Raw genomic sequence first — 20,257 nt, 5'->3', positions numbered from 1 at the left:
AGGGGTCCAGAGTACGGACGCCCGGGGCAGGGTCTCGGAGACTGGACCTGGCTTGGGGGTAGCAGAGCCGGGATTGGGGGGAGGGGGCCCCACGTGCTTGTGACGCGGGGGTGGCCGGTAGGCGGCGGCGGCGGCGACGCGGGGCCGGCGGCCGTGCGGTGCCGGGAGGGCGGCTAGGCAGGCGGCAGGATGCTGCGCGCCGCACTGCCTCTGCTCGGGCTGCCCCTGGCGGGGGCGGGAGCAACCGAAGAGCCCACCCAGGAGCCGGGGTCGCCGGCCGAGCCTCCCCCAGGGTTGGCGCTCTTCCGCTGGCAGTGGCACGAGGTGGAGGCACCCTACCTGGTAGCCCTGTGGATCCTGGTGGCCAGCCTGGCCAAAATCGGTGAGTGCGTGTGTGCGTGCGCCAGGCTGGCGGCCGGCAGCGGACCCGCCCCCACCCCTAGTCCCCAGATCCGGGCCGGCTTCTTGCACAGTGCCCGGACTTAGGTTCCAATTCCACAAATCCGGGCTCTCACACAGTACCTGCGCCGCCTCTTGTGGATCTCCCTCCTCCCCTTCTTGCGTGGGAGCTCTGAGCATTTGCCGGCAGCTCCTGCCGGCCCCATCCCTAGACTCTTTTCTGCCCCATCCCTAGACTCTTTTGCCCTCTATGCTCCCATCTTCCTCTTGCAGTAAGCCCTTCCGTCTGGCCTGTCCTCCACCAATCCCAGCCTCCTAGAAACCTGTGTCAGCGGTGAGGACGTGTGGGACATTGAGGGGATGGTGTTCTCCGGCAAACTCAGGCATCTTGGTCCTGAGAAAGCAGCTTTCCCTGGAGACCGCGATGGCCAAGTGTCCATTCTCTTAGGATACTAAACTGCCACTTTTCCTCTAGCCCCTCTCTGCTCCCCTAACGATGGCCCCCCTTGTGCCTAGCTGTGGGGAACCCCCCCCAATTCAGGTCTATATTCTTCCCACTTCAGGGTATAAGAAACTTCCATTTATTGGGGCCTTACTATGTGCTGCCTGCACTAGATGCTTTCATACATCCGACCTTCTTCAGTCTGCACAACATTGAAGGTTGTGCTTCAGACTCCTTTCCTTGAATAGAGCTGCTTTGCCTTGCTTCTGCCCCTTCATCCCTACTTCTGAGCAGCCAGTGGTCCCTCCTCCCACCAGAGACCCTCCTCCCTCTCCCTGTTGTGCAGGCGGGCGGCTGTGGGGGTGACTAATTATAGCTGAGCGTTGCTACTCACTCCGCCTCTATGCTGGCACAGCCTGTACTCTAAGCTCACCAATACAGTCTTCTTGTAGGAATCACACAGCCTAGAATTTGCCCCACTCCTCCCCCAGGGACACTGCTGGAGGGGAGGGGGGCTGGACAGGAACAGAAGAACTCTCCTCTCTACTCTGCTGTGGCAGCCCATTAATATTGGAGAATGGGCCTTGAAATGCCTTCAGGAAGCCTAGTTCTGTCAGAGAACAGGCTTTGTGATGTGTTTGGGGTTGCAGTGCTGGGGTTGATGCATGCTCTGGAGATGAGGATGGAATAGAGTCCCTGAAGGAAAGGAGAGGGGGACCAAAGGTAGGGATAAGTAGGGGGAGATCTATGACTGAACTTACCTTCGGGGCTGGCAGCAATGAGAGCAAGATGGGAGGAGCCTCAGGTTTGGGAGCCAAGAATTGGGTTTGCCGAGAGGTCTGTGAGTTGCATAAGAGTTCCTGCAATGACTGTGGTTTCCCCCATAAGTCATAGTGCTTTTCCTAGCTTGGATGACACCTCCTCTGGAGGTAGGAGAAGAGAACTTCCTTCTCATCAGCCAAAAAAAAATCCTCAGAGAGGAAGGAAAAGATAGGTAGAACATTCGGGGGGATCTTCCTCCAGCTTCATTGCTAGGAGATTTTTTTTTCCCTTTTACTCAACAAATATTTATGTAGGTCCCACTATGTGCCAGGCGCTGTCCTAGGCCCTTTGAGTACAGCTTCTATAGGGCACTGTCTTGGCATTGGGTCTCACACAGGCTAACATGGAAGCCTCCCCCACTACTCACCACTCCAGGGATTGTATGGGGAGAAGTGTTCACTCATGGTCTCAGGGTCCAAGGGAAAACCAAAAGAGTTTATTTTAGGGGACAAAGGTAGGAGTGGCAGTAGTGTTAGGAACCCATTTCATACCTCCTCCTCTTTTCCTACAGACAGATCTGTTACTATTTCCTTCCAGAGTCTTATTTAACTAGCATTTGTTGAGAACCCACTAAGTGTCTGACATCCTGCTAGGCACATTCACACTGTATCATTTTATCCTCACCCTGTGTGATGGGTATTTTTCCCGTATTACAGGAGAAGAAATTGAAGTTCAGGTAAACTAAATAATTTGCCCGAGATCACGTAATTAGAAAGTGATGGAGCCAGAAGAAGAACTGGAGATCTTCTGACTGCTAAACCCAATGCTTATTAAACTATCAAGTCCTTAGTGATCTTATATAATGAAAAGCACATGGGCTAGGAGGTCTACAATGCTCCTAGGAGGTATAGTTTGCATTATGGTCTAGTTATGGAGAGAGGACACAATAATATACCAATAGGTAACATTTATTGAGTGCTTACTGTAAAGCACTGGGCTAAGTGCTTTTGAGTAGATTGTCTTATTTAAATCTCACAACAATTCTATGAGATCATTACTATTTTTAGTCCCATTTCGCTGATGAGAAAACTCACAGTTGGAGGAGTTAAATTTGCTCCAAGGTCACAAAACTAGTAAATAGAGGAGCTAGGCCTTGAACCCAGGCAGCCTGACTCCAGAGGCCCTGATTTTTATAGCTATGTTATGCATAAAAATATACCGAGTAGCATTTGCTGAGGTTCAAATAATGGCTATGGATAAGGGAGATCAGAGAAAGGCAAGGTCCCCTGAGGATGAGAGTAGAGAGGAGGGGGCATTTCTGGAAATGGAAAAAGTAAGCAAAGGCCTGGGTTACCATGACAGGAGCACCAAGAAACAACTTTGGCTGCAGTGGAGGGTTTGTAGCCCTGGAGGTTGGAGATTCTAGCAGTCCTGCATTTCTTTTCTCCTTCCTTGGTCACAGGGTCAGGGGTCCTGACCTTGGATAACCTTCTAAGACTAGGAGGTTATACACCAGTGTTTGTGTGTATGTGTTCTATAACCTGATACCTCTTGCCCTCTTCTTGCATTGTAGTGTTTCACTTGTCTCGGAAGGTGACATCTCTGGTCCCTGAGAGCTGCCTGCTGATTTTGCTGGGCCTGGTGCTTGGGGGCATTGTCTTGGCTGTGGCCAAGAAAGCTGAGTACCAGCTGGAGCCAGGCACCTTCTTCCTCTTCCTGCTGCCTCCTATTGTGCTGGACTCCGGCTATTTCATGCCTAGCCGGCTGTTCTTTGACAACTTGGGTGCCATCCTCACCTATGCCGTGGTGGGCACGCTCTGGAATGCCTTCACAACAGGCGCTGCCCTCTGGGGCCTGCAGCAGGCTGGACTTGTGGGTGAGTGACCCTAAGACCTGGGCTGGCAGAGGGAGGCTTTGCCAGACTCATCACCCACCTCCCTTCTCCTCCATCTCTAGAGATCCCATATTGGCAAGACCCATGCCTTGAGAGCTCTGTCTTAGGTCTTTCCCACCTGGAGTGCAAGGCAATGCTCCAGATGGGCCTTCAGCCTTCATTTAGGTCTCTGCCAGTTGAGTCTGGGCTTCTGCAGCATGACAGCTGAGCAGGGGCCTGGCTTCCAGCTGTGTGTGGGCTGCTTCAGCTGGGAAGCCTGCTTACTACTCTGCTGCCTCCTGCCCTCTGTTACCATACTGCCACTTGCCAGCCCTGCTTCCCTGAGGAACAGCTCACCATTCCTGTGAGAGCCTACCATCCTGGCTCTGCCCAGGCCACATCAGGGTGGTTTTCTGTTTTTATTATTATTAAATACCTATTATATATCCACAGAATGCAAGACACTACACGGGGTCTTCTCTCTTTACTTATCCCATTGACTCTTCATAGCATCCCTGTCGGGGTATAATTTTTCCTATTTAATGAGAAATAGAGGCCCTTAAACTCGTTTGATATGAGATGCAAGGTTAGCAAGAGAGGTCCATTTTACTGAGGCTCTTTGCCTTCAGGCTGCCCTGTCCTGCTCCCTTCTTCCTCACTTTCTGCCCCCAAAATCCATTCAACCCTAAATGTTGATAATTCAGATTTCTTCCAAGGTGCAATGGGAGGTTTGTGTTTTCTACTTGGGCACTCCAGCCTGGTTTTCCTAATGAGTTAGTGAACTCTTTGGGGCAGGAAGGGAAGGGAGGACATCAGACCATAATAATAATAGTAATGCTAATCATGGGTAATATCTATTGGGTACTTACTTTGTACTGGGCACTGGCTAAATAAAGAATTTTTTTGCAGTAGATACTATTATTATTCCCAGTGTCTACATGAGGAAACTGAGACTCACAGAGATTATACGACATGTTCAAGTCCCAACTGTGGTGGATGCTTTTCATGCTATATTCAGCCCTCATAGATGGATAGCCCCTCCCCCTCCTGCTGGGAATTGTGAATGTCACATCCCTTAGGCTAAGAACCACGAGTGTGGGAGAAAGAGCTCTCTTTTGTTCTTCTCCCTAATAAAGCCAGTCAGCAGCCAGTTTCCACCTCCTGGTGGTTATTGCTAGTGAAGCTGTAGTTTTTATTGTCAGTGCCACCTTAACTTTTCAGGTTACATAGAGCTTTCTTAGCCATCTCCTGGGTTGATTTTTGCAGCCATCTTGTGAGGTAAGCAGATGAGGATGCATGGCTTAAGAGGAGTCATGTGACAATGATAGTGCCAACATCACAGAGCTGCTAAGTAGCAAAGCCAGGCCTTAGGCTCAAGTCTCCTGACCTGTAGGCCTATGCTGTCTTCACCATCCCAAGTCCTCTCTGGGCATCCTTGTTTTAACAGTAGGAGTGGAGTCTGGGCTTGTCACAGGGAATGCTGCAGGAGCCTCAATACCTCACCAATTACTGTCCCCCATCTCTCTCCTGAAAGCCCCTAGAGTGCAGGCTGGCTTGCTGGACTTCCTGCTGTTCGGGAGCCTCATCTCAGCAGTGGACCCTGTGGCTGTGCTGGCTGTCTTTGAGGAGGTGCACGTCAACGAGACTCTCTTTATTATCGTCTTTGGCGAGTCCCTGCTCAATGATGCAGTCACTGTGGTGAGAGTGCTCAGCTGCCTGCCATTCCCTGACCCCAGGCTGCCACACTCTGACCAGCAGGCTCCGACCCTTCCCCAGGTCCCCTGGGGAAGAAATGTGGTCTCAGCTTTCACCCAGCAGTCCCAGGTGCTGCCTCCCCCCAACCCCCGCCCCCGCCCTCCACTCCTGACTCTCCTCTTCTCACTCAGGTGCTGTACAAGGTCTGCAACTCCTTTGTGGAGATGGGCTCTGCCAAAGTGCAGGCCACTGACTACCTGAAGGGAGTCGGTCAGTATTTCCCCACTCTTGGCTGGCCCTGGAGGTCTACCTCCCCTGGGTTGCTGAGTCCCTGTCCCCCACCGCATCAGGACAGAGGAGGCTGTTTGGGTTGCCTGATTCCGTTTCCTCCTCTATGGAGAAATGGGGCCCTGAGAACCTGAGAAGGAGGGGCTTTTCCGGGGTCCTGGCTCTTGGATCCTCACCTCCGGGGAGTGTGGTGGGCATCATCTTCCACTCCCTGCCAGGAAGCAGTCTTGTCAGCCTGGGTAGGGTCTGGGCCAGGGGTTGTGCTGACAACCCACTCCTCCCCCAGCCTCCCTGTTTGTGGTCAGTCTGGGCGGGGCAGCCGTGGGCTTAGTCTTTGCCTTCCTCCTGGCCCTGACCACACGCTTCACCAAGCGGGTCCGCATCATCGAGCCACTGCTGGTCTTCCTCCTCGCCTACGCAGCCTACCTCACTGCTGAAATGGCCTCGCTCTCCGCCATTCTTGCGTGAGTCCTGGGGCCTTGCAGGCAGGCAGCTGGGAGGGGGCACTGGAGATGGTTGCTCCTCACATGGACAGAAGCAGGACCCTGAGGAAACCATAGGTTTCCCTGAGCCCTTGTGGTAGTGGGAGCCTCAGTCTCCCTTGGGGAGACAGTAAACCTCAGGTAATGTTCCAGGATCTGCCTCTAGAACGGTCCTGGGCACCCCAGAACCTAATCTTCCTCTGCCTGACGTGTTCTCTGGGGTGTGGGTTGAGCTGGAAGTGGATTTCAAGGCCTGGTGCCACTGGCTGTGGTGGCCACAGCACTCCAAAAGGTGCCTCAGAGAGTATGCTAGTCAGAGCATGTTTCTCCCACCTTCCCTTCCAGGAGGCACTGAGTGGGAAGCCTGGAGATTTGGACCCTTATCCCAGGACCACCACTACCTATCCTTGGACAGTCTCCATGCCTCCTAGGGCTTCAGCTCTGAGAATCTGATATCCTGTGATGGGCAACACCCTCTCCTGCAGCATGCTTAAACGCCAGAGGTTGTGCCTCCTACGACCCCTTGTCACTTGCCCTGTCTCTCCATTCCTCTCCCAGGGTGACTATGTGTGGCCTGGGCTGTAAGAAGTATGTGGAGGCCAACATCTCTCATAAGTCACGCACAGCTGTCAAATACACAATGAAGACTCTAGCCAGCTGCGCTGAGACTGTCATCTTCATGTTGCTTGGCATCTCGGCCGTGGACTCTTCTAAGTGGGCCTGGGACTCTGGGCTGGTGCTGGGCACCCTCTTCTTCATCCTGTTCTTCCGAGCCCTTGGTATTGCCGGCACCCTCTGCTTTATCACTCTCCTTCCTGCCCCACCCCCTACCCTGCCCACCAGCTCATCCCCCAATCTGAGTCCACAGCCTTGTCAATCCCTAAGCCTCCCCTTGTTACTCACCCATCCCAGCCGCTGTCAGACCTTAGCCCAGATATCTGGTGCCATCCACTCCTAGTGCCCTCTACTGCCAACACCCTGCTCCTTCTGGCCTCCCTCCTGCTGCAGGCGTAGTCCTGCAGACATGGGTGCTGAATCAGTTCCGGCTGGTCCCTCTGGACAAGATTGACCAGGTGGTGATGTCCTATGGGGGTCTGCGGGGGGCTGTGGCCTTCGCTCTCGTCATCCTACTGGACAGGACCAAGGTCCCTGCCAAGGACTACTTTGTGGCCACGACTATTGTGGTGGTCTTCTTCACAGTCATTGTACAGGTGGGAGTGCTCACAAGGCTGGGTGGGGAGAGGGTCCGGCAGGCCCTGGGAAAGGCTTGGAGCCTATGGGGCAGGGGCTCTTCTTCCTGCTGGGGGATGCAGGGACCTGACTTCCCAGACGTTGAGTGCAGTGAGGTGGGGGTACCGAAGCTGAGGCCTAATTATGGAGAGAGAAATGCAGCAGGGAACTGGATAGGGCAGGGCTCACTTGCTGCCTGTCCGTAGGGCCTGACCATCAAGCCACTGGTCAAGTGGCTGAAGGTGAAGAGGAGTGAACATCACAAACCCACCCTGAACCAGGAGCTGCATGAGCACGTGGGTACCAGAACCCCATCCCTCCACCTGTCCCTCTCTCCCTTCTCCTATTTTGAGCAGAGTCCTGATCCAGTCCCCCTACCCACCCCCCTTCTAGACTTTTGACCACATTCTGGCTGCAGTGGAGGACGTTGTGGGGCACCATGGCTATCACTACTGGAGGGACAGGTGAGGGAGCTGCCCCGAGGCTCCTTCAGCAGCAGCAGCCCCACCAGCCAGGGCAGCATGGGGGATGTACCACACTTCTGAGAAGGGAGACAGCCAGGCTCAGGCTGGGCGACCACTGCCTGAAGCCCTTCAGTGGCATTCCAGTACTCTAAGGATAAGACAAGACTCCCTAGTGAGGCCTGCCCAGCCCTGCATGGTCTGGTACCTGCCAGACTCCAGCCTCATCGTGCTCTGCTCTGTCTTTGACCGTCTGCCTGTTAATTACATGCACCCTGGTTTAGAACCTCAGGACCCACCATGCTCTCTCCCACCCCAGCCACTGGGACCTTTGTTGTTCTCTCTACTAGAACACTCCCTTGCCTCCCTCTCACCTACTTAACCTCTGTTCATCCTTCTCACCATAAGCATCAAGTCTTTAGGGAGGCCTTCCCTGGTCTCCCTGACTAGGACAAATCCCTATCATACTCTGTAATTATCCTTCATAGTTCTTGTCATGGTTGCAATTTTACAGTTATTTGTAAAAACTTCAGTTAATGTCAGGCTTTTTCATAACACTGTAAATTCCATAAGGGCAGGGACTAGCTTCATGATTCTCCCTGGCTGAGGCCTATACCAAGAGAGCCAGGCCAGCATTGGCGGTGCCCCTGCCCCATCTGAGGAAGGGCCAGCCGGCTGAGCCTTGGGGATGGCACTCAGGGCCGGGCCTGGCATCCTCTGTAGGTGGGAGCAGTTTGACAAGAAGTACCTGAGTCAGCTGCTGATGCGGCGGTCAGCCTACCGCATCCGGGACCAGATCTGGGATGTGTACTACAGACTCAACATCCGGGATGCCATCAGCTTCGTGGACCAGGTGGGCCGGCAGCCAGTGGTGGGTGGGCAGGTGGCCAGCAGGGCATGAAGGGGCTTCAAGCAGGCAGGCCCTAAGCAGGGGGTTGGGAATTCCCACCACTTCACATGGTCTTGTGAAGTGGCAGCTGCAGGAACCAGCCTGGCCTGAGGCTGACATTCAGAGTCTGGCAGGCAGTACAGAAAGGTGGGAAACAGGTGGACTCTGGAGTCAGCAGATGTGGTTTAATTCTTATTACTTATAGGCTTGTGACCTTGGGTAAGTCACTTATGCTTTCTGTGCCTCAGTTTTCTCAGCTGTAAGAAAGCAGGAATAAGAATACTTACCACAGAGTTTTGTGGATTCAGTATGTAAACTGCCTGGCACAGTACCTGGAACATCAAAAGAGCAAAAGAAGTGTTAACTATTGTTATTCTTTCTATTCCCCTCTGACTATTGGGGCCACCATCTATCAGGTTGCTGTCTGACCTCTGTCTTGGCCCCTGCAGGGAGGCCACGTCTTGTCCTCTACAGGACTCACTCTGCCCTCTATGCCCAGCCGCAATTCTGTGGCAGAGACCTCTGTCACTAACCTGCTGTAAGTCCTTCAGCCCCCTTCCCCTTCCTCACACTCCTCTCTGTTGGGCCCTCTCTCTGAATCCCTTCTGGAGAAGATTTGTGAGCACCTTTGCTTCTGCCTTTCCCCTGGCCTGTGCCTCTTGGCCCCTACCCAGCATATGTGTTCCCTGCATCCTGCAGGAGGGAGAGTGGCAGTGGAGCATGTCTGGATCTGCAGGTGATTGACACAGTACGCAGTGGCCGGGACCGGGAAGATGCTGTGATGCACCATCTGCTCTGTGGAGGCCTCTACAAGCCACGCCGCAGGGTGAGGGCAGGCAGAGCATAAGAGTTCCGAGGGGGAGTGCTGGGTGGTCTGGGGAGACCATGATCACAGGTTCAAGGGGCAGTTGGCATCTGCTTGTAGAGAGCTAGAGATGCCCAGTTAAAGAGTGTGGGCTTCATCTTGTCGGTAATAACCTTTAGCTTTTTTTTTTGAGAAAGGGTTGGCCTGATACAATTGCTGTTTAAAGATGTCTTCTCTGGTAGCAGAGTGCACATCAAATTGGAGGGGTGAGTTGAGAGGCTGGGTGAGCCAGTTGGGAAGCCAGAGTGAAGCACTGTGGATTGATTAGAGCTGAGTGGTGGGAAGGGAGAGGAGCACATAGACTGGGTGATTGGCTCTGAAGGGGAGAGAAGATAGAGTCCAGAGGGCTTGATGGGGTCACAGACAGAAGCAGGAGTGCTGAGGAAGCCTGCGGACCAGCTTAGCATGGGGAAAGCAGACATCTATTTTAGGTAATGTAAGTCCAATGCACGTCACGAAGCTTTGGGGCTGGAAAGGCCCAGCCCATCCAGGAAGGAATGTGTTATAACCCCACAAGGGGGCAGCAAGCCATTACCTTGAACCTTGCTGAAATGGGAAGCCAGCAGTTAGCATTCCTGGCAATTTTAAGAGTCAAGGCTGTTTCTACCGTTGAGACAGAATTGGTTTCCTTTAACTTGCTCCCACTAGTCCTAATTTGACTCTCTGCAGCTCTGCAGAATAAGTCTTCAAAGGTTTCAAGACAGCTTTCTTCCACGCAGGCCTTCTTGCCTTCAGGCCAGCATTTCCTCTCCCTGGTATGTCTTTTCTGGTCATAAGAAATAAGGCCCAGAATGGAAGGTGCTACTCTAGCTGTGGTTGGGTAGGGCAGGGCATAGGGGCTCTCTCACCTTTCTAGTTCTAGAATTTGCCATTCTCTTCCCGCAGCCCAGAACCCCTCCAGCTTTGGCTCACCACCCTGAGGCCCCATATTGTCCTTACAAACAGGCAAACCCCCATGTCTTCCTCAGTTAATGACTGTTAAACCCTGTCTCATCCAACCTGTGGGTTTCTTGTTATGTTTTGTTTACTTTTTTCTTAAGGAAAATTTTCACTCATTCACAAAACTAGAGAGAATAAAATAACTCTCATTTATCCATCAATAATTATCAATGCATGGTTAATCTTGTTATATTCTATACCCCCACCACACCCAATCCACACTTTATTATCTTAAACCAAACTCCAGACATCATATCACATCATCCCTAAATATTTCAGTATATATCTCTACGTGGCAAGAACTCTTAAAAAATATATATATATACATATATATAAAACACCACAGTACCATTATCACAACAAATAACAATAATTCCTTCTCACATCAAATATCCAGTCAGTGTTCATAAATATATTTTTCCAAATGGTTTGTTTAAATCAGGATCCAAATAAAGGCCACACTTTGCATTTGGTATATATGTCTCTTTATTAAAAAAAAAACCTATAACAGTTCCTTCTCCTTCTTTTTTTCCCCTTGTTATTTATTTATTAAAGAAACTGGTTAGTTTGTCTCAGAGAATTTCCTATTTTATAGATTTTGCTGATTGCATTCCAGTGGTGGTGTTAATATGTTCCTCCGTCCCCTTTATTTCGTGGTAGTTAAATCTAGAGGCCTGGTCAGATTCAGGAACATTCAATAGGTATGCTATGTATTTCTTATTGTATCACATCAGGATGTACATAATGATTGGTTGTCTATGGATATGTGTGTATAAGATTGGTCAGTGGGTTCAGTCCAACCAGTTCTTGTGTAGTCAATTAAAAAAAATAGCTGGAATAAGATTGTGCTTATCCCTGTTAAATGTCATCTTATTTGATTTAGCCCATCATTCCATCGTTTGGATCCCTTGTCTGCCACCAAATATCTCCTCAGATTCACATCATATGAAAATTTGCTAAGCCTGTTAACTTTGTATTCATCCACATCAACCTAAAAATGTTGAACAGGATAGAGCTGAGGACAGAGCCCTGTGGCATGCTACTAAAGACTTTCCTCCAGACTGACCTGGATCAAGCATTTTTGGGGTATGGTTACTCAATCGGTTCTAAATCCACTTAGTTATACCATAACACAATCCATAATTCCTCATGTTCTTTACAGCAATACATTAGAGAGAGACAGAAGTGTCTAGTATGCAGTTAGAAATACAAAATTATAGTTTAAGAGAGAGATAAGGGCTGGAGATAGAGATTTGGAAGCGATCTACATCAGAGGTTTCCTCACCTGGCTACATCAGAATCCCTGGGGGGAGCTTGCTAGAATACACCTTCCTGGCTCACCTCCTGGAGATTCTGATTCTGTAGTGTGCAATGGGATGAAGAGTCTGTGCTCTTAATAAGTACCCCCAGGTGATTCAAATGCCTCTGCCCTGATGGCTGGTGTTTGGGAACCACAGATCTCCATCACTGGGCTAGCTGAAGCTGAGAGAATGGATAAGTTCACTGGGGAGAGCATTTAGAGGCAACAGAGGAAGGCCAAGGAGGACATTGTGAGGAATGCACATGCAAGAAAGGGAAGGGGAGCCAGCAAAGGAGGAGAGAGAAGGAACAATAGCAGATGGTGTCCCAGAGGCACCATCTAGGGAAGAAGGAGGGCTGGATGCTGCACAGAGGTCAGGCCAGCGCCAAACCAGAGGCCATGGCACTGGTGATCAGGGAGAAGGCAGCGCTGTGGAGTTGAGGACCCTGGAGTTATATTTCTGGTATTTAACGAAGTAGTGAGTATGAGGGAAAGTGTCGAGATCAAATTATAAACGTTTGGCAGCAAAAGGGAGGCAATAGCATCAACAGAAAGGCTTCTTGAAGGAGATAAGGGCAGAAGCACACTTAAAAGCAGAGGGGAAGGGGCCAGTGGCGAGAGAAGGGTTGAAGGAGAGTGGGGAAACAAGAGGAGCAGGGAACTGATGGAGGCAGGAAGGAGTTTGCTGAGCAAAGCGGAGGCCTGGGTTGGGGAGTGATGAGGCCTGTGAGGGAGCTGGACCCCTTCACCCAGGAGAGAGGAGTACCTCTGGGTGAGTAGGTGGAGGAGGGCAATGGGAGACTTGAAGGGAGCTCTTAGAACTAGTTCAGGGAAGCAGGGAATATGAAGTATAGGAAAGGGACCAGACTGGGGATGTGAGGCAGACAAGCTGATTTGGAACACACTGGCAGACTTTGGGGGATTAGCACTAGATAACGAAAAGGCTGCCAAGTAGCCAAGGGCAGAGACAGAGGCAGTCTAAGCGTGTGTAGTGGGCTTGGTCTTGATGAGAAAGAGTTGGAAGGAGCAGATGATGGAGTGGACCTGAATTGGGCACAGGTAGTTGTTGGGACTGGGAGGGTCCAGGGTGACAGAATTATGGAAGTCCAAAGTGCATCCCAAGGTATCATGGTGGTGGTTGTAGAAATGGCCAGCTGGAGAGTGAGTCCTGTGTAGCTAGAAGGCGGCAACTGGGCCAGGTGTGTGGGCCAGGCTCAGATAAATGGAGATGCAAAGAAGGAAATGTCTCCTATGGTCTCATAGTAGCCCCGAGGGACAAGACACAAAGTCTCCTGCCTCTTGTCACTTCAAACAGAGAGAGTTGGGAGAGGTAAGTAGGCGAGAGGGAAAGCCAGATTTAGGGGAATAAATTCTGAGATAAAGGAAAGTTTTTCCCTAGTGAACTGAGAATGTAGTGTCTGACTAGGTTCCTATTGTATTTTTTGTTTTGTTTTTTAATCCATGGCTAGTTCTGGAAAAACTAGGTGAGCATGTTGGGGCTGTGGCCTGGGGATCCTGTGGGAGGCCGAGGCACTCAGCTTCATGGCAGGGCGGGGCTGTCATTGCCAGTACAAAGCCAGCTGCAGCCGCCACTTCATCTCGGAGGATGCGCAGGAGCGGCAGGACAAGGAGGTCTTCCAGCAGAACATGAAGCGGCGGCTGGAGTCCTTTAAGTCCACCAAGCACAACATCTGCTTCACCAAGAGCAAGCCACGACCTCGCAAGGCCGGCCGCAAGAAGGCATGTGCTTTCTCTGGGACTCCTGTTTGGGGCTGGAGGCTGACAGCACACAGTTTTGAGCCCCCAAGTGTTGGAATCCAGCCCAAGGGGACCCCTAGTTGGATAATCCTCAGGAACTTGATGGCTGCAGCAGTTGGGTTCCCTCTTGCATCTTCCTGGAGCCCCAGAAGGGTAAGGTGAGGCCTTCAGAGGGAGATCAGCCTCTTGACCATGCGGTCACCTGCTGGGAGGCAGCAGGACCTCTTACCAAAGGTGAAACGAGCAGGAGAAAGACAGATTCCTCCAGGAGGGGTGGGGGGGGGACTTCATGAGCCCCTAATTTAGCCCAGGCTGATGCATCAAGAGTCCTTGCTAGAGTGTGGATTACTCAGACTCCACACTTGCCTGGGGGTCCAAAGGTTGGTAACCATTGGGATTGACACAGATTCCTTCCTCTGCTGCATCAGGAAGACTAGTCCTCCTGTTGACCCTACCAGACGATAGGGTTGGTGTTTGGAGGCAGGGCCAGAGGCTTAGGGTTTTTTTCTTGGTCCTCAGAAGGATGGCGTGGCTAACACTGAGGCTACAAATGGGAAATCTCGAGACCTGGGCTTTCAGGACACAGGCAAGAGGGAGTGGGGGTAGGGTCGAGGATGGGAAGTGGAGGGGGAGGGCAGGGTGGGGCCCCCCAACCAGAGTCCCAGAAGACCTCCTCTGTGCTGCATTCAGCGCCATGAGCTGGGGCTCTGCCCTCAGGGACAATGTGAGCACACTTAATTTCAAAGCTGGACATGTTCTAAGCAGTTATTAGACAGTTTGTGGCAGGAGGCATCTGATAGCTAACTGCAGGTTATAGGCCCTGAGGACTTGAAGAAGGTGTCATGGAGAAGGGGGAGCTTGGTCTGGGCCTTGAAGGATGGGTGGACCTTGGAACCTAGTGTCCTACTTGCAAAACCAGGAGTTTGGATGAGTTGAGCGTTGATGGGCCTTCCAGCTCGCCAAATGCTCATGTTTTCAGTTGATGATGGGATCTGGGGCTGAGAGAAGAGGATGGGGGAGCTGGAAAGTGTGACTTCCCTCATGGCCTCCTCTGAGGACTCTGCTTTCCCTGGTTGCCTCCTTGGGCTCTGTAGTCTCACTTCCCTTCCTCTCAAGCCCCCAACTCCCTAGGGCAGTGCTGAAATAGCTGGAGAAGAAAGCAGGTGTCTCTGCCAACTGTGGGCTCTGCATGGGTGGACAGGGAGCTGGCTTGGGGTTGTGAGGCAGCTGCTGGGCTGGCCACCCCCACTCAGCTCTTGTCCCTGTCCAGCTGCTGTGATCTTAACTGTGGAGTCTGAGGAGGAGGAGGAGAGCGACAGTTCGGAGACAGAGAAGGAGGACGACGAGGGGATCATCTTCGTGGCTCGGGCCACCAGTGAGGTCCTTCAAGAGAGCAAGGTCTCAGGTAATGGCTTCCTCCCAGCCTCCCTCCCCTCTGGAGCAAGCTGGAGCTGTGCAGTTGGCTTCCTTCCTCTTCACTCATGGACTCTACTCCAGACAACTCCCTTTTCCTAGTCACTAATTTATTCCCCAACCAACATTTACAGAGCATCTCCTTTATATCAGACACCTGACATATATGATCTGATTCAACCCTCGCAACCACCAAGATGGGGAAACTGAGCTCATAGAGCAAAGGGACTTGGGACTTGTCCAGCATCCCACAGTAGAACCAGAATTTGAAGCTGACCCAACTGACTCCAAAGCCAACAGCCTTTTCACTGCCTCGCTGCCTCCCTTTACAGTCTGGCGAGGAACATGAGGTGACAAGCAAACAACACCAGGCTCTGTTGCAACCCATGCTTAGCACACCTGCCCAGGTAGAGACCCTGGTGAGGGTGGCAACTTGACCTGGGAGAGAAGCCTGAATTCATCAAAATGGCATTACTGTGGATAAAAAGCAGTATATACATGCTTCCATATGTAGAGACCTAACTCGCTCATAATGCTAAATATCACTGCTAGTCGGCTAGGCACCCTCAGGTGTCTTTTAAAAATGTTTTATTATAGAAAATTCAAAATATATAGTAGACAGAATAGGAAAATAAACTCCCATCTATCCATTACTCAGCTTCAATAATTACCTACTCCTAACCAATCTTATTTCATCTATGCCCCTCTCTTCACTGGGTTCTTTTGAAGCAAATCTCAAGTATCATATCACTTTATCAGTAAATACTTCAGCATGTATCTCTAAAAGATAAGGATTCTTCTTAAGAAATATAACCATGATACTACTATCGTATCTAAAATCTTTGTCATCAAATAACCAGTCAGTAGGGGGCCAGCCCCATGGCCTAGTGGTTAAGTTTGGCATGCTCCACTTCGGTAGCCTGGGTTTGGTTCCGGGGCGTGGAACTACACCACTTGTCGGCGGCCGTGCTGTGGCCGCAACCCACATACAAAATAGAGGAAGATTGGCACAGACGTTAGCTCAGGGCGAATCTTCCTCAGCAAAAAAAAAAGAACCAGTTAGTGTTCAAATTTCCCTGATTGTCTTAATTTTCCTTTTTTTTTTTTTAGAGTAGGTTTGTTCAAATAAAAATCCAGACAAGGCCCACACATGGCATTTGGTTGATATCTCTTTCAACCTATAGCAGCAGTGGTTCTCAAGGGGGTGGTGGAGTGATTTGTCCCCCAGGGGACATTTGGCAATGTCTGGAGACATTTTTGGTTGCCATAACTGGAGGGGTGCACTTGCACTGAATGGATAGAGGCCAGGATGCTGCTAAACATCCTACATTGCATAGGACAGCCCCCACAACAAAGTATCTGTTCTAACTTTGTCAACGGTGTCAAGTTTGAAAAACCCTGATTTATAGGTCGCCCCCACCTACTTTTTTTCCCTTGCAATGTATTTATTGAAATAACCTGGTCTTTCCTTGTCTGGATTTTTCTGATTGCATTCCCAAAGTGTCACTTAATGTTTCCCTGTCCCTTATATTTCCTTTAAGCCGGTAATTAAATCTAGATCAGATTTCAGTTTAATTTTTTGGTAAGAATACTTCATAGATAGTGATGGGTGTACTTCCTATTGCATCAAATCAGGAAGCACATACCATCTGGTTGTCTGTCTTTTTGTGAGGTTAACGTTGATCACTGGGTTCAGACGTTGTTAGCCTGATTGATTCATTATCAGGTTCCCCATCAGCTTTTCATCAAATGGTCTTAGCAGCCATTGATGATCACTGCCAGACCTCTTCATCAGGGGTTGCACAGTGGTGATGTTTTCCATCTATGTTTTCATCTGCATTTATTAGCAGGAGTTCTTCTATAAAAAAAACTTCCCTCATCAATTAGTTACTTAGAGCTACAGTTCAGACAGGAAAGAATGGATAAATGCTTGATTTTTTTCCTTTTATTTATCAGTTTTCAGACCAATGAGTTGGTTTCCTAGCATCCTCTAAAGGGGAACACTGAAGTTTCTTGTTGTTTTAGTGTCTTCTTGTTGTTGTTAAAATTTAATATTCCAGGTCTTTCAAAAGAGGTAGTTTTACTTTCTATCACAGCATCAATACATTTCATAATGTACTCAATCAAGTTTATTGGACTGGTCAGGACTTTATCAATGAGCAGATACACACTGAGCACTTATAATATGCAAGGCATGTGCTACACTTTGTGTGTTTTTTTTTTTTAATTTTTATTTATTTATTTTTCCCCCAAAGCCCCAGTAGATAGTTGTCTGTCATGGTTGCACATCCTTCTAGTTGCTGTACGTGGGACACGGCCTCAGCATGGCCAGAGAAGCGGTGCCTCGGTGTGCGCCCAGGATCCAAACCCGGGCCGCCAGCAGTGGAGTGTGCGCACTTAACTGCTAAGCCACGGGGCCGGCCCACGTGCTACACTTTGGAGAGCAGAGGGTGGTAGGTGGCCAGAGGGCTTCTCCTTCCCAGGTTTCCTCTTTCAGAACCTCAGACTTCCTGTCATGCAGCGGCTGAGCCTTCCAGCCAGCAGTTCTGGGGTTCTCGGCTCATGTCCCCTGTGCTCTGGCATCCCCTTTGCGGCACAGCTTTAGCCTGCTATTAGGTTTGCATGAGCTCACACTCCTGGGCTCTGTCCCACCAAAGGGCTGTGGTGGGTGCTCGGGCAACGTGCCCAGCAGCAAAGCCTTTGGCGTGGAGCCTCAAGATCTTCCTCACCCCACTGCCGTCTCACCCTGGGATGGGGCTTGGCAGGATGTGGTTTCTGAGACTGGTGCTGCAAGTCGGCTGAGGGCTGATCACCGATGGGTTTTTTCCTGCCTCGCTCTTGCTTTCTCTTGCTTTAGTTATTTTCAATTGTTCAATAGGTATTTATTGAGCAACTACTATGTGCCCAGCCCAGTGCTAGGTGCTGGGGATACGAGAGCAAAACCAGTTGTAGTGCTTCTCCTCAGCAGGGCGTTTATTAAATAATTGCACAAATAGATGTAACATGGGAACTGTGGAAGGAATTTATTTAGGAAAATGTGCTTATACTTGAGAAGGATTCCACTGTGTCAGTAATGAGCACGTGTGTACTCTCTGTCCCCAGGGAGCCTTGAGGTGTGCCCGAGTCCACGCATCATCCCCCCCTCCCCAACCTGTGCAGAGAAGGAGCTACCCTGGAAGAGTGGGCAGGGGGACCTGGCAGTCTACGTGTCCTCAGAAACCACCAAGATTGTGCCCGTGGATATGCAGACGGGCTGGAACCAGAGCATCTCGTCCCTGGAGAGCCTGGCCTCCCCACCTTGTACTCAGGCCCCGACTATGACCTGCCTGCCTCCCCGCCCACTGGCTGCTGAAGAGCCCCAAGCCCCTCTCGACCTGCCTTCCGATCCACACCCTAGCTTTGCCTTTCCCCCGAGCCTGGCCAAGGCTGGCCGCTCTCGCAGTGAGAGTAGCGCCGACATCCCCCGGCAGCAGGAGCTGCAGCCCCTCATGGGACATGAGGACCACACCCATCTTAGCCCAGGCACCGCCAACTCCCACTGGTGCATCCAGTTCAACAGAGGTGGCCGGCTGTAGCCCAGGGACTCAGGGAGGAACTGGAGGCCGGAGCCCCTGTGGAAAGTGTTCCCTGCGCAATGGGCAGAGGAGCCCACTCAGCCTGACGTGGGGTCAGAAGGACCTGGACTGAAGTAGCAACTGGGCTCCCTTGGGGTGGGTCAGAAGGGTCTCCCGGGCTGGTCCTCACAGGGACCCTTTTCACCACCCTTCCTCCTACTAACTCCTGCTACATTCCCTTTAGTGAGGCCCTCACCCTGGCTCAAGACCCAGTCTAGAGCTTCTAGGGGCTAGGCCTAGAGACTTGGGTAGCTGATGCCCCTTCCCCAGTGGGTCCTCCTGGGGTCAGTAGGCAGCTGTTCCTGCCCCCAAAACAAGGGCATCATTCCTCAGCTGATGCTGGCCCTTCCTGCCCTCCACCCCCTCCCCAGCACCAGCTCAAGGACAGTGCGGTGAGGCTCTTCAAAGGGCTGGTCATCAGAGGGATGGGGTGGGAGGTGGAGCAGGCCTCAACCTTGGGCTCTGCTGCTCTGTTGGGTCAGCTATCCATAGCCAATTTTTTTTTTAGAACAGTAGGAATCTGTCTCCCCTTGCTTTATCTCCTTCCCTTTGCTGACAGTTATTGGGGCGATAGTTCCTCCTTTTCCGGGATCAAGCCCGCAGGGCTGGGCCAGGCTTCAAATCAGGGCTGCTTCTTAGCCGGGGTCACTCTGGGGATCTGCTGGTCTGAGTTCAAGTCTGAACCTTTCAGATCCTTGGGTCTGGGTTTTCTGAGGAGGAGACGGTGGCCTCTGGGCTCCCATATTACCACTTTGACATTCCCCAAACAGGAAAGGAGCCAGGAGTCCTAGGGCCACTGCTTCACTGCTCTGGGGGGCTGGGATGCCTGGCTGCAGTGGTCAGGGGGCTGACTGGGTGGCATGTGACTTTCCTGGGGTTAGCAGGTGCACCTGTATTTTGTACCTTGAACCTAAGATACATTAAACATCTCTTGGATGGATGGGTGTCCTGTGTCCATGTGTCTGGAGGTTTTTGGGAGAGGCAACAAGGACATCTGGTGAGGGAAATGGAAACTTCCAAGTGCCTGCCCCAGGGCTTTATGGATAGAGAATGGAGGGAGGATCCTGGGAAGGACTATTAGGCCCTCTGGCCCTTCCTCCCTCCTCGCCCCTACCTTCCCAGTATAGTCCCCTTACAGGGTGCCTGCAGTGGCAGTGGAGAGGCACAGGGTCACAGAACTGGGAGTCCACAAAATGGGGAAGGCCAGCAGAGAAAGAGACCCCAGAGGTCAGGTGCCAAGGTGCCCAAAGATGCTGCCACCACACACTGGGACCGGATAAACCTTCCTTGAAAACCTGGAGGCAGGTGTAGGACACACGAACAGAAGTGTCCTGCACATGGTGGGTGGGAGCGCAGTCTCAAGGGAGCTGGTCACCCTGAGTGTTTACAATACAAATCGGGTAGTGTGGGGGTCCAGAAACATCTAGGGGTAGAAATCCCTGATAAAAGCAGTCCCAGATTTAATTCCCACTGTGTCTGAAGGACTTTCAAAAAATATATCTCTCTTTATTGAGATATAACACACATAAAAAAGAAAGACCATAAAATTCACCCATTTAAAATGTACAGTTCAGTGGTTTTTAATATATTCACAGAGTTGCGCAACCCTCACCACAATCTAAGTTTAGAACATTTTCATCATCCCCAAAAGAAACCCTGTACCCATTAGCAGTCACTCCTCAGCCCCTGCCTAGCTCTAGCTAATCACTAACCTACTTTCTGTCTCTAGAGAGCTGAAGGAATGACACTGCGAAGGTTACAAATCTAGTCAACAAACATCTACTTTTTCTATTTTATGCACATGGAGAGAGTGTGAAGAGGAGGAATAGTGACTTAGGCTTTGCCCC

At 51.0% G+C, this 20,257-nt stretch overlaps 1 protein-coding gene across 2 annotated transcripts; it reads left to right on the top strand.

The window, feature by feature from the left end:
- The first annotated feature begins 104 nt into the window (after nucleotides 1-104).
- SLC9A5 (solute carrier family 9 member A5) lies at nucleotides 105-19,350 on the top strand. Of its 2 annotated transcripts, none has more exons than XM_087420118.1 (16): nucleotides 105-382; nucleotides 3,177-3,479; nucleotides 5,011-5,174; nucleotides 5,363-5,441; nucleotides 5,746-5,923; nucleotides 6,500-6,720; nucleotides 6,950-7,152; nucleotides 7,378-7,467; nucleotides 7,565-7,635; nucleotides 8,356-8,515; nucleotides 8,971-9,059; nucleotides 9,221-9,347; nucleotides 13,195-13,365; nucleotides 13,903-13,969; nucleotides 14,654-14,788; nucleotides 17,899-19,350. In XM_087420118.1, the coding sequence occupies exons 1-16, from the start codon at nucleotides 190-192 to the stop codon at nucleotides 18,369-18,371; spliced, it is 2,724 nt and encodes a 907-aa protein (XP_087276244.1). In that variant the 5' UTR covers nucleotides 105-189; the 3' UTR covers nucleotides 18,372-19,350. The 2 variants fall into 2 exon arrangements, with proteins under 2 accessions (XP_087276244.1, XP_004431776.2); XM_004431719.3 differs by having other exon boundaries at nucleotides 106-382; nucleotides 8,356-8,485.
- Nucleotides 19,351-20,257: the final 907 nt, after the last annotated feature.

Source organism: Ceratotherium simum, chromosome 30, assembly GCF_057802395.1.
Source record: "Ceratotherium simum simum isolate JZ-2026a chromosome 30, ASM5780239v1, whole genome shotgun sequence".
NCBI classification, from domain to species: domain Eukaryota; kingdom Metazoa; phylum Chordata; class Mammalia; order Perissodactyla; family Rhinocerotidae; genus Ceratotherium; species Ceratotherium simum.
Note: the sequence above shows the minus strand (reverse complement) of the source record. Positions and strands in the feature narration are given on the sequence as shown.

Coding starts and splice junctions, on each gene's coding strand:
- SLC9A5 (XM_087420118.1), top strand. CDS start 190: ATGCTGCGCGCCGCACTGCCTCTGCTCGGGCTGCCCCTGGCGGGGGCG. Junction 3,480..5,010: donor GCAGCAGGCTGGACTTGTGG/GTGAGTGACCCT, acceptor CTCTCCTGAAAG/CCCCTAGAGTGCAGGCTGGC. Junction 7,636..8,355: donor TATCACTACTGGAGGGACAG/GTGAGGGAGCTG, acceptor CATCCTCTGTAG/GTGGGAGCAGTTTGACAAGA.